This window comes from Glycine max, chromosome 13, assembly GCF_000004515.6.
Source record: "Glycine max cultivar Williams 82 chromosome 13, Glycine_max_v4.0, whole genome shotgun sequence".
NCBI lineage: Eukaryota > Viridiplantae > Streptophyta > Magnoliopsida > Fabales > Fabaceae > Glycine > Glycine max.
The window spans coordinates 32,030,242-32,042,728 of NC_038249.2; the positions used below are offsets into that span (position 1 = coordinate 32,030,242).

A 12,487-nucleotide genomic window follows, 5' to 3' on the forward strand; every position below is an offset into this window, starting at 1 on the left:
TGATTTGAGAACGACCATTTGATTCGAAAAACAGAAAGAAAGAATTGGAGTTATTTTAAAACAATCCCATTTTTCAAAGTCAATATATTTCGTTTAAGCATACGTCTAAGATCGTGTTTGGATGCATATTTTTGCAGTAAAAGAAATCATTGTTCAAATATAAAAAGCATATATTCATTTCCAAACAAGGCTGCTCTTTTATTTAACATTGGTGTGAAATTGTGTTTAAACTATTATTCTTTTTTTTTTCCAATAATTATAATTAAGATTTTTGATTACCTTATAGAATTTCAAAATATTCTCACACCAACCTTGATCATTTGTATAAAACTTTAATCACATTTAAAATTTTTATCTCTTTCCAAAAAATGTATCATGCGGATGGATAGGGAACCTATGTTCTACCCCGAAAATGCAGCTATGTTGAATAAACCTTCAAATTCATTTTTGAAATATTACTCTTAAATCATTTTTAAAATAAAAAAATATAAATAATCTTTCAAATATTAAAAAATCATGTAGTAATTTTTAAAAATGAAAATGTCTGTAAATTGCTCCATGAGTTTTTAACTAAGCCAATAATAATTACTTAAAAAATGAAATTAATCATGATATAAAGCCTTCAAAAAAGTCAAATGTCTCTAAAAGTTTGTTCTTCCTAAAACAAATCGTGTAAAGGCAAAGTACAGACAAAGTTAGTTAGAAATTGAAAGGGAAAGGGAAACGAAAATGAGTAGTAGGGTTTGGTGTGTGGTGATGGTATCAGCGTTGGCGTTGATGTTACAATGGCACGAAGCATTCAGCTCCTACGCTGGCTCCGCAAGTGCGATCATCGACCCTTCCAAGGTCAAACAAGTTTCGTGGAAACCGAGGTCTGTTTCTACTTTCTACACTACACATCGTTTGCATATGAAACTCAATTTGGTACTCAGCGAATGATAATGACAATGATTTGAATGTGTTTGGTGCAGAGCTTTCGTTTACGAGGGTTTTCTGACGGAATTGGAATGCGATCACTTGATTTCCATCGCCAAATCGGAGCTCAAGAGATCCGCGGTGGCCGATAATTTGTCCGGCGAGAGCAAGTTGAGCGAAGTCAGAACGAGCTCCGGCATGTTCATTCCCAAGAACAAGGTTGGTTCCCCCTTCTCTTCATTTATTACCTTTTATAATTGAATTTTTATGTGCTAGTGGTAGATCCGATATCAATCTTGTAAGTACTTAGTGCATGTGGGGATGTAACGTAACTACAAAGGAACATTTGTTTTTTTTTTTTTTTATCCATAGGAATTGAATTCGGTACCAGGGGGCTTATAACACTCATACAACATCTCAACCAACTAACTGAGTTAATCCTTGTGAGGAACATTTGTTTAATGTCTTTAACTTGGTTTTTTTTTTTTGACAAAAAATGGTAGAACGGGTAGACACTCTCAATACTACAAGGCAGGGCCCCAATAGCTTGTTGGGACTATTATTAGTAGAGCCCCATTTAAAAGATTGCTGCACAGGTCTAGATCACAAACAGTTTTACCCAGTCATAGATAACTCAACTAGTCTTTGAGTGTCAGGGGATCTCCCTAAGGAGGTTAAAACAATTGCATTGATCATTCTAGTGATTTGGAAAGTGAATTCCATCTATGAGAGAGAGAACATTCTCTAGTGATTTGGGAAAGTCAATTCCACCCATGGTTTTATTTTTTGTTATTTTGCATGGCGAGTTAGGGAGTATAGAGACTGTTTATAGAAGAATAACACGGTGAGTTACTTAGGGACAATATTCTGATTGGGGTTTGTGAGTTTTCCTAGTTGACAGGTTTTGTAGAGACTATGGTGGATATTTAGGCTTGCTCTGTTGTTTGAACATTAGTGGGTTCAACTTGTAATTCATATTATAAAAAAGAAAAAAACTGTGGTGGGTACTTTGTATGAAATGTTTTTTTTACTCTGTTCTGTTATTTTATAGGATCTGATTGTTGCTGGTATTGAAGACAAGATTTCATCATGGACCTTTCTTCCAAAAGGTATGGTTTATATAAAATCATGATGCAAGTCTGCATGGTATTATTGTAAAAGCTGTGGAACTTATATCTTTGCCCTGCTGATACTTGATACTAGGTTTGTATGACTTTTACTTGGATGTAATGGGTCGACTGCAATTATGATTGCCATTTGTTATTTTATTACTAATTTTGTTGGTTTTTCTCCTATAATGTCTGGATTATACACAATCAATTTAGGTTTTGGCCTGAAACGCTAACATTACAAGTGAATGAGAAGGTAGTCTTATTATTATTCTCTGTATCTTGGCACTTTTTGTTTTGTTATCGTAACAGTAGTCTTTGGCTTTAAAATAAAGTCTTTTAAACTAGGGCTATAAAAAACATAGGAGGAAACCAATCGTGAATATGTTTTACTTGTCAAATAAAATATAAGCAGATTATTCCAGGACTGAACTGTGATGCTTGTTGGGCTCTGGAGCTATTATGATTTACAAAGTTTTTGAAGTTTTAGGGATCCCATTCTCTCTCTTCCATCTGCCTGCCTACCACGGCCTTCCAAAGTTTATCTTCCTGTCTTATTCTGCATGTCAGGAAAACCCTAATGTGAGTGTGATGCGTGGAATTGTTTATTGCAATTCTCCATTCCTCCAAACTTCTAAAATTCCACTGTGATCTTTAAACTTGTCCCAATTAAATAAAGGAGGCTATTATCATTTAATAATTTAAACAAGGAAACTGTGTTGATTGCAATATTGCATTGGGTGTCATCTTACGTGTTCAGTACATTCTTAATAGCAGTTTAGAAGGTTTAAAACCAGGACCTACATTACTTTATTTCCTAATAAAAACTTTCCAGTTTTATATTCTTAATAAAATAGGATTAATTAAAATAAACTGATTTTTTACTGAATACTTAATTGCTTTAATTTATTTAAATTTACCTTTTCCATAACTCTCAACATTGACTTTAAAGATGCTATGGTATATGGAAAGCATGAAGGGACTCTCATCCTTTTTTTTCCTGGGTATGCTACCCAACAAGCATTCAATTGGCTGCTGGTTATATTTAATAGAGCCACAAACATTTGTTACATAATCAATATTCAATAAATGCTTGACAACTCACCATAAGTACCATATCCATCCGGTACCATGGCAACTTCCAAGAGGGAAAGGAACAGTTTAAAGCATTCACAGTTTACTGGAGAAAATCAGAAATAGAGGGGCCAAAGAATAGTTATTGTGAATCACAAGTATCTTGTGCAAATAATCTTCATAAAATCATGTGCCTAAAAACCTCTCTTCATAAATTCAATTATTTTGTCTAATCAGTTAAATAATGACAATGTATTTTCAGCTTCTCTCCCTTCCCCTCCCCTCCCTAACCACTGAAAGGAAAAAAAAAAGGAAGATGCAATAGTCAATTCATTACAGTATTTGATTATTGATTTTCAGAAAATGGAGAAGACATACAAGTATTAAGATATGAGCACGGGCAGAAATATGATCCTCATTATGATTACTTTGCTGATAAAGTTAATATAGCTCGGGGTGGACACCGAGTTGCGACAGTTCTCATGTATCTCACTGATGTAACCAAAGGTGGTGAGACAGTGTTCCCTGATGCAGAGGTTTGTCTAGTATTTCACATATTTCCATAGATAAAAATATAATCCTGGTAAATAATTGCTTTTATAATTTGTCAAATTAGAGTTTTCTTGGCATCTGCATAGTTATAATGGCCTTGAGGCCTAACTCAGATCCTTATTTAGTTCTACAATTTTCTTGTGTCAACTGAACTTATCACTAGGAACTATTCGATATTTAAGTTACCCAAAATGTCTTGTGAGATTACATTCATGTCAGAGTTTCTCTCATTTCTTCACTAGTTGCTCGTAATTATTTTTAGTTTCTGACTATTTTAAGATTAGAGACTGAGCAAAAACTTTTGGAGTTAGTGTTTATACCTGATTGGACCTCTTTGGTGTATACTCAATTGGGTAATAATATATATTGACTGTACAGTGTACTTCTAGAAGATGCATGCTAAGAACAATTCAGTTTTTTGAGAAAGGAGAGGTTGAGGAGATGCAATAGCTGAGGAGTCTGAAAATTCCTAGTTCTGCAAAGGAAATTGTTTCTACCTTTTACTTCTAGTGACGAACTTTGATAAGATAACTTTATAATTCTGGTTTCAGGAATCTCCACGTCACAAAGGTTCTGAAACAAATGAAAATCTCTCTGAGTGTGCCCAAAAAGGAATAGCAGGTGGGCAACTGAACACATAGTTAGTTACTTCTATTGTTTTTCTTTTGTATTAATGTGTCAGCCACATTTGCTGCCTGTCGAATTATGTTAAATTAAATCATTAATTTTCTCTTCCTTCCTTGTATGGGCAATTCACAGTGAAACCACGAAGAGGGGATGCACTTCTTTTCTTTAGTCTCTACCCAAATGCTATCCCAGACACACTGAGTCTACATGCAGGATGCCCTGTAATTGAAGGTGAGAAATGGTCAGCAACAAAATGGATTCATGTGGACTCATTTGACAAGGTGGTGGGAGATGGAGGGGATTGCAATGATAAGCACGAAAACTGTGAGAGATGGGCTACCCTTGGAGAATGTACTAGTAATCCCGAATATATGGTTGGATCTCCAGGCCTTCCTGGCTACTGCATGAAAAGTTGCAAGGAATGTTAGAAGTGTTACTGAATGCTTTCCAGATTCCACATGGTATTTTTGACGTTGACTCAAATTTCAATTGGTTCTCAGATTTTTATTATGTATTTTCTTTTTTTGTGAATTGTATTGTATTCTGTCTCATTATAATTAGCTCTCAGATAGTGTTCTAGTGCATGGTCACACTTCAAGAGGTACATTTCGTCGGATACTTTGTATGTAAAACTACAAAAAAGGAAGTATACGTTGTTTTATCCCATGTTATTGTTTCCCCTCATTCTCGTTTTGTCAATTTGTCACGTTCACTTGTTGCTTTCATGGAATGAGAAATTTCCTGAAGTGATTCAAGAATTCAACAACTTAGCTGGGGATAGAAATTGAAAGAGAGGCAGAATACTTTTCTTATTACCGAGTAGATGAATAAGAAGCCTAGTTGCAGATTGCAAAACATACTTCACTGCATTTCATATTGGGGATTTCACTGACTGGATCATGAGACATTATAAATTTATAGCAACTATTCGTGAACCTTATTTTAAGGAGAAGCATTTTGGCCACTATGGTGAAAAGAATAAGAAAGTAGAAAGTAATTGTAACATCCCAATTTTTGTAATCTAGCTTAAAAAGGATTGTTATTTATAAATAAATAAAGTTTTAGAAAAATGATGAGATTTTATAAATAAATAAATAAGGAAATATAATTATTAATTAAAATAATGATTTGAGAGAAAATAAAAAGAGTATTTCATTTATTTGTTTGATAGAAAATAAAATAGAGTTTGTTTTTATAAAATAAATATAGAGCAAATAATAGGCTGAGTACCCTAGGTATAAATAGTTATATTAAGTCAGGTGCCTCTTTTTGGCCTGATTTTTGTTTTTCTCCTTTTCCTCTCAAAACTCTTTCTTTTTCTTGCAGTCCACCAAACCTGTCTTAAAAAAACAACGATCTCGGGCTCATTCACCATTGGATCGTCGTGAAATTTGAGCACCACATTCGCAACCCAATTCCGAGCATTCTCACCGTTGGGAATTTTGATATTATGTCTGAGCTTAGAGGAAAACCCTTCGCATTGTAGCCTTTTATTTGTCCGCAGAAATCCAAAATTGTCTCGGTAAAACTATGATTTCGGTTTTTTTAACCGTTGGATTTTTATGAAATTTGGATATGTTGTTCGAAATTCAATTGCTCACACTTTCACCGTTGGGATTTTTGAGATAATATTCGTGGAGGGACAAAAAGGAATCGCATGAAGACAGTACAAGTGGAAGTTTCAATCTCTTCTTCGTCTCTCTGACGTTTGGGAATTCTATTGGAGCAGTCGGAAGAATAACTGAAGGAATCTCAGGAAACCGCTAGAGATGTTACTATCGCTAGCTGAAGACACGTGAGTCCGCTCAGAGGTAAGGGATGAGTTTATCGCAATTGGGGGTTAGAATGAACATGTGTAGGGATCCTTAGAGAACTAAATTTGGTTTTATTTTGGGATGTTTATTGAATTATAATTTTTCTTTATGATTATGAATACAATATTATTGTGTTCTATGTACCAATTGATGTCCTGATGAGAATTGATTGATAAACTTGAGTGTTCTTGATGTCTTTGTGTTAATCCATGATTTTGATTAATTGATTTTGATACAATTGTGAGGAACTATTTCAGAGGTTTTACATTCCATGTTGTGATAAAATCTTTTGTATAAATTGTTATGTTGAGGTTATGAAATGATGATTCAAACTGTGAGTATGTGATAAATTGAACATGTGACAGATGATGAAATACATATGTATTGAGATGAGATGTGTGTATTGAGTTGTGAACTATGAACTGTGCAATCACACAATTGTAAGACTCTTTAAGGGCGACGAGTATTGTGATGAGATCCACTGTGGGAACCCGACGAGTTAAAATGATTTTGAAAACAATTGAGTAGATGTGTGTATTGCATAGTTCATAAGTAAAATGTATATGATTCATGAGGTGTAATAACATGTTAAATTGAGATTATACCATTGTGATTGGGATTAAGTGTATGTGATAAATTGAGTATGTATATGATTGAGATATATATGTGCATTGAGTTGTGAACTATGAATTGTATAATCACACGATCATAAGTCCCTTCAAGGACGACGAGTTAATGCTAAGTCCCTTTTAGGGCGACAAGTTGATGTTAAGTCCCTTTTAGGGCGACGAGTTGATGCTAAGTCCTTTTTAGGGCGACGAGTTGATGTTAACTTTTAGGGCGACGAGTTGATGCTAAGTCCCCTTTTGGGCGACGAGTTAATGTTAAGTCCCTTTAAGGGCGACGAGTTAATGATAAGACCCTTAAAGGACGACGAGTTAAAATTATTTTGAGAACAATTGAGGAGTCGTGTGTTTTGTACAGTTCATAGATAGAGTCTGTGTGCTAAAATGTTTTTTGGGTTGGACCTGAATCAAGAGGGAGAGACTCTGACGGACTCTTCGGAGTGTAGGCCTTGGGGGTCATACGGTTTGAGTGCTCCTTTAAGCCTATGTTGATCCCAAATGATTGGAGCATTCTCGCAAAACACTGTGACCTTGACTGGTCTCCCTATGATATTACCTAGTGAGAGTGACTTGACTTACTATTGTGTGGTTTGTCTTGTCATGTACTCCTAGGCGCCTGACGAGGTTTTTCACTGACATGGTAACACATTGCATATAGGCTTGAGTCTTAGCATAACTGTTGCATACGCTTGCTAATTGTTTATTATGAAATTGATGTGTTATTATGTCTTGATCGGAGTGTGTGATTCCTGTGTATTGTGATTAATGATTGAAAAGTGTGATTGATGAATGACAAAGTGATGAAATAGTGTGAGATATGCTAAGTAAATTGTATTTGGCTACTATATGTTGTGTTGTTTCTCTCTAGTAGTTAGAAATGTGATAACTCACTCCCGGTTTGCTGTTTGTGTTTGGATCCTATGATGATCTTGAACTTTGTGTTCGGGGGAGCAGATGAATAGGTGGATGACTATGAAGAACCTTATGCTAGAGGACACGGGAACACCACGCTCTGATAGAATGTGACATTAGGATATAGGTTTTATATTAATTGTATGAAACTTAGATGACATTCTTTGAGCCGAGATGACTTTATTATTTATTTGAACAAGTTTGAATATGATGTAGAAGAAAGTGAATGTAAACCTTTTACCCATTTGAAAGGCTTGTATTTAAAAATGTTTTAAAAATACTTTTAATTAATATTTGAATTTTTATTCCTTTATTAATATATATGTGAGGGGTAGAGGGTGTCACAGTAATCATTGTAGGGCAGTGACAATTTTCTTCCTGTATCTAAGAGGTACTGTGTTTCCTATTTGGTGATCATTCTTTCACTAAGTCAGTGTTTTGTGAGTAAAATGATATCTCTAGTCTCGTGAGCATTATCTAACAAGTACAACATAAGTAAAATTGTAATTTAATTAATCATAATTTACTTTGAAAGAATAAATACAAAGAAAGTATGAATGTTTTCATGTTTTGAACACATTATTTTTTATTTAATATTTTCTTTATAAAGTACTATTAAAAAAGATTAATAACTAATACAGCAAGAAGATATACTAGTATTCTTTTTTGATACATATATAACAATACTCTTTATAAAAAGTAGTAATTGATAAAATTTCTTCATGAATAAAATAAAATGTTGAAAAAAATATTGATGTGGTCCAATCTTCTTAATGGTGTCTCAAAATTAGTAAGTTGATTGTAACTCTTTGGTTGCATACTCACTCTTGTGAATATGGTCTCAAAATATTGATGTGTTGAATAAAGTTACACACATTTAGTTTATTGTGTGAGCAATCCATGCATGCTAGCTTTATTGTTTTTTTTTGGGGGGGGGGGGGGGGGGGGGGGGGGGGGGGGCCGTGATAATTTCTGCAATGCGCATGGAGATTTTAACCAAATTAATTTGGATGCTTTTTAGCTGTTAAAACATGCTATTATGGATGCGATGACAAAACCGTTGTCCAAATTATATGAGAAGAGAATAGAAAAGCTAATGTTGAATTGGTGATAAAGACACTTGGTGGGAGCATAGCCTTCCAAATCTCAATGGTCATGGAGTATATAATGGAGAGGAAAGGATCACAAAGAATCCGATTAAATCAGAGGAATGAGAAAGGTGCCCATGTTTTGTGGTCCTAGTGTTCCCAAGAGATGCTGCTTAGCTCAAGCTCCAAAAGATTCATGCTCCTCTAAGTGCATTGTACCTTGCAGGTGATGGCAACAGCCATAACTTACAATATCTTTTTTTAATCTCTATCTTTCCTTTTCTTTTTCTTTGTTATTGCAACGAATAGTATCAGATTGATTGCAAAAACTAATTAAATTGTACTAATAGATAGCAGTGAGAATAGTCATTGTTAGAAATATTCTGAGAAAGAAGATGAAAGGAATGTTGTGTTGTGGCAACAACCATTGTCTTGAAAGTAAATTTTGATGGACCTCTAATACAATCTGATATTCGGTAGCAACATGTTCCATTGGAGGCCAAAACGCGTTGGGGTCTCAAAAATGCTCAGAAGAATATATAGTAGGAGAAAAGTATAGAGAAAATAAAGTGGGAAATGTTGAAAAGTAGAGAAAGGTTATTGACTTATTTGGTAATCAAAATTCACATTCTCATTCCTAATATAGTGCACATGTAATCAATCTGTTGGCAAAGATTTAAGAATAACTTTTAATATTACAGAAAATATATGGATATGAATAATGGAAAACTTTTTTTTTTTATGTTTTTTCTTTCAAAAAAAATGAATAATGGCTAACAAATCCATTTGAATAAAAAAAATTGTAACTTCAAATATGGCAACAGTAATAAAACAATAAATATGTCAACACTAACAATTAACAAAGAAATGATTAACACATAAATCCTAAACCCTAAGTACGAAAGTAAATTAATACGAGTGGTTAAGAATTTAAAATTAACTTTCATTCTTTTCATGAATGTAGATTCGACTCTATATATGTGGTGCTACTAAAATCTTGCTCAATAATGAATAACTTTTAAAATAAATATTCTAAAGATTAACAATAATGGAAGAAACTTAAATATATATATACTATCATATCACCACTGAATGTATTGACCAATTGATATATAATTGTTTTAACTTAAATAATGACATTAATTTCAAGTCTTAAATATATTTTTTTATTGAATTTAAGTTTTACCGTTATAGGATTATGTAAGTTTACTCAGCTAAATTGTCACTAATAAAGTCTAAGATAGTATTTGATAAACTAAAATGAAATGAAAAAGTGAATTAAAATATGAATTCTACCTCATTATATCATTCATTTAACTTTTTTTTTTCAATTGTTTTTCACCTCTATCAAATGGAGGATAAGATGTACTAAAAGTTTAGAACATTTAGCGTGTAATATTATTGGTACAAGTGTTGAGAATGGAGGGATAGAGCCATAGATGAGGCGGGAATGAGTAATGTGTAACAAATAGTTAGGAATGAATGCTATAAATAAGAGAGAGAGAAGTGGTAGTGGGGTCCTTAATGGTGCATGAAAAATAAAGCAAATCGCAAAGCCAGAGAAGAATAAAAAGCCTTTCTCCCGGGGCCAGTCCAGTTCATTGTAGAGAGCAGACACCAACACCAAACCTTAAAATTATTTTGCCCCTCTGCTTCTCTCTCTGTCTTTCTCAGAAGGTATTCTCTTCATTTCTGCCACTCCTTGATTGAGCAATAATAAATATATAAAAATATTACTATTGTGTAACATAACATAACAACCACCACTATCTTCTTATGTTGTTTTGTATTGTGTGACAGACAACTCAAAAAAACCATGGACGTGGGTCAGATGCAGAGACAGTGGATCGACTACACCAAATCCCTCTTCCTTGAGGTAACCCCCCAACACACTCACAACTTGTCAATTATACTATATAACCATGTTCGTGTTCCTCCTCTACTTTTGTTTTGTTTTTTATTTATTTATTGGTAGATCTGTTGTTGGGTTGCTTTCAATTCCTGATTTGTTTTTTTACTTATGATGGTGAGAGAAGGGCTTCCTGGATGGTCAGTTTCTGCAACTTCAGCAGCTTCAAGATGAGAACAACCCTGACTTTGTGGTCGAAGTTGTCTCTCTCTTCTTTGAAGATTCTGAAAGGCTTCTCAAAGATCTCACCTTTGCCCTGTCAGTACTATTATTATCATCATACCACTCTCCTTCTTTTCCTTCCACAGTTCATGCATTCATTTTTCACGCATTTAGAATTTTGAGTTGTCCCATCTTCATTCAATGGTGGTTATAATTGGACCATGCACTTAAAAAAGGCAACTTCCAAAGGTTTATAATTTTTTTCAGTTATACTTTATTTTATTATTTTAATGGTTAGGATTTCATGCTGTCACCTTTGTGGCTGCAGAAAATCAGAAAATCCACACTTGTTTATAAATGAACTACTGATTGTGTGAATGTGTGAAAAATTGACTGCACTGAATCTGCTTCTCCTTGTTTTTCTCCCCTTTCCCTTGTTGTCAGCTACAATGGTGTTTGTTAGACAGTTGTCTTATGTTAAGTGATGTCTTTTGAAAAGTGCATGATCTTCCATGTTCATGGGATTTTTTTCCTGTGCAGAGATCAGAATGGTGTTGACTTCAAAAAAGTTGATGCTCATGTGCACCAGTTAAAGGGTAGCAGTTCAAGGTATGAAATTTTATTAAAGCCAGCCAAAAATGTAAAATCCCTCAGAATCCGAATAAATTAGACTTTTAGTGCCATTAAGCTGTGTTTGGACCTGTCCTTAAAATGCTTGTGTAACTATTATTGGTTCCTAAACAAGTAGAGTATTTTATTCTCTAATACTCATAATAAAGACTAATCAAACTTAATTAGGAGAAAGTAGAGTTAAACTATGCTGTTTTTTCTTGGTTTGCTGAGACAAATTTGTTTTTGTTTGTCTGGTCCACAGCATAGGCGCGCAAAGGGTGAAAAATGCCTGCATTGCTTTCCGCAACTTCTGTGAGGAGCAGAACACAGATGCGTGAGTTGCTAATCTTCAGAAAATTGTTTAATAGTGTTTAGCCTAAGTAAAAAAATTTGAATGGCTAAGAAATTTGAGCATATGTTAAATGAATGCTCAAGTGCTAGTTTTTGTAATTTCATGGTCTGATCATGGAAAGTTTTTGATTGCTACAGGTGCCTCAGATGTCTGCAACAAGTGAAACAAGAGTACTGCATAGTCAAGAATAAGCTTGAAACAATGTTCAGGGTAATTAGATAAAAAAAAAAAAAGTTGAATAACATTCTATTACATTCTGGATTTGAAATTTATGTTTCTTTTATGGATACTTTGTTGCAGCTTGAGCAACAGATTGTGGCAGCTGGTGGATCAATCCCTACGGAACTGAGTTTCATTGGGTGACTGAGAGGGTTTGTAGAGATGCTTGTATTATGATCCTCTTTGTTAAAGATTATCCTTTATCTTATTAAGTCCATGGTGAATGTATGGGTTTTTATAAAATAGAAGTTTTCCATCCAATGTACCTTTTTCTTCACCAAAAAGCTCTTCATAATTTGTAATCTCTTGCATGCTTTAATGAAGGATGATAGCACCATTAATTGAACTTTCCTCTTTTATCTCTCTTCCAAACAAGGAAGAAAATTAGTGGTGACAACACAATACAATCCTTTCAACACCAAATAGTCTAAATGAACATCTGAATTATGAATACCTTAGTTGGATAAACACTTATTTGGCACTTTCTATTTCTCTCCATCTTTCTCATTTTGTTCC

The 12,487-nt window shown here is 34.0% G+C and overlaps 2 protein-coding genes across 2 annotated transcripts; both read left to right on the top strand.

Annotated features, from left to right (window-relative positions):
• Nucleotides 1-697: 697 nt before the first annotated feature.
• LOC100818794 (prolyl 4-hydroxylase-like protein) lies at nt 698-4,958 on the top strand. The gene is made up of 6 exons (NM_001289277.2): nt 698-872; nt 972-1,134; nt 1,967-2,024; nt 3,459-3,634; nt 4,202-4,271; nt 4,410-4,958. The coding sequence occupies exons 1-6, from the start codon at nt 730-732 to the stop codon at nt 4,703-4,705; spliced, it is 906 nt and encodes a 301-aa protein (NP_001276206.2). The 5' UTR covers nt 698-729; the 3' UTR covers nt 4,706-4,958.
• A 5,359-nt stretch (nt 4,959-10,317) lies between these two features.
• Nucleotides 10,318-12,292, top strand: LOC100306589 (uncharacterized). Its single transcript, NM_001250247.2, has 7 exons — nt 10,318-10,394; nt 10,518-10,593; nt 10,754-10,884; nt 11,329-11,397; nt 11,663-11,734; nt 11,890-11,962; nt 12,053-12,292. The coding sequence occupies exons 2-7, from the start codon at nt 10,534-10,536 to the stop codon at nt 12,113-12,115; spliced, it is 468 nt and encodes a 155-aa protein (NP_001237176.1). The 5' UTR covers nt 10,318-10,394; nt 10,518-10,533; the 3' UTR covers nt 12,116-12,292.
• The last annotated feature ends 195 nt before the right edge of the window (nt 12,293-12,487 follow it).

Excerpts from the sequence above, each read along its gene's own strand:
- LOC100818794 (NM_001289277.2), top strand. The coding sequence starts at position 730 with ATGAGTAGTAGGGTTTGGTGTGTGGTGATGGTATCAGCGTTGGCGTTG. Across the intron at positions 1,135-1,966 it reads TGTTCATTCCCAAGAACAAG|GATCTGATTGTTGCTGGTAT; the intron begins GTTGGTTCCCCC and ends GTTATTTTATAG. Across the intron at positions 3,635-4,201 it reads CAGTGTTCCCTGATGCAGAG|GAATCTCCACGTCACAAAGG; the intron begins GTTTGTCTAGTA and ends TTCTGGTTTCAG.
- LOC100306589 (NM_001250247.2), top strand. The coding sequence starts at position 10,534 with ATGGACGTGGGTCAGATGCAGAGACAGTGGATCGACTACACCAAATCC. Across the intron at positions 10,594-10,753 it reads CCAAATCCCTCTTCCTTGAG|GGCTTCCTGGATGGTCAGTT; the intron begins GTAACCCCCCAA and ends TGGTGAGAGAAG. Across the intron at positions 11,398-11,662 it reads TTAAAGGGTAGCAGTTCAAG|CATAGGCGCGCAAAGGGTGA; the intron begins GTATGAAATTTT and ends TCTGGTCCACAG.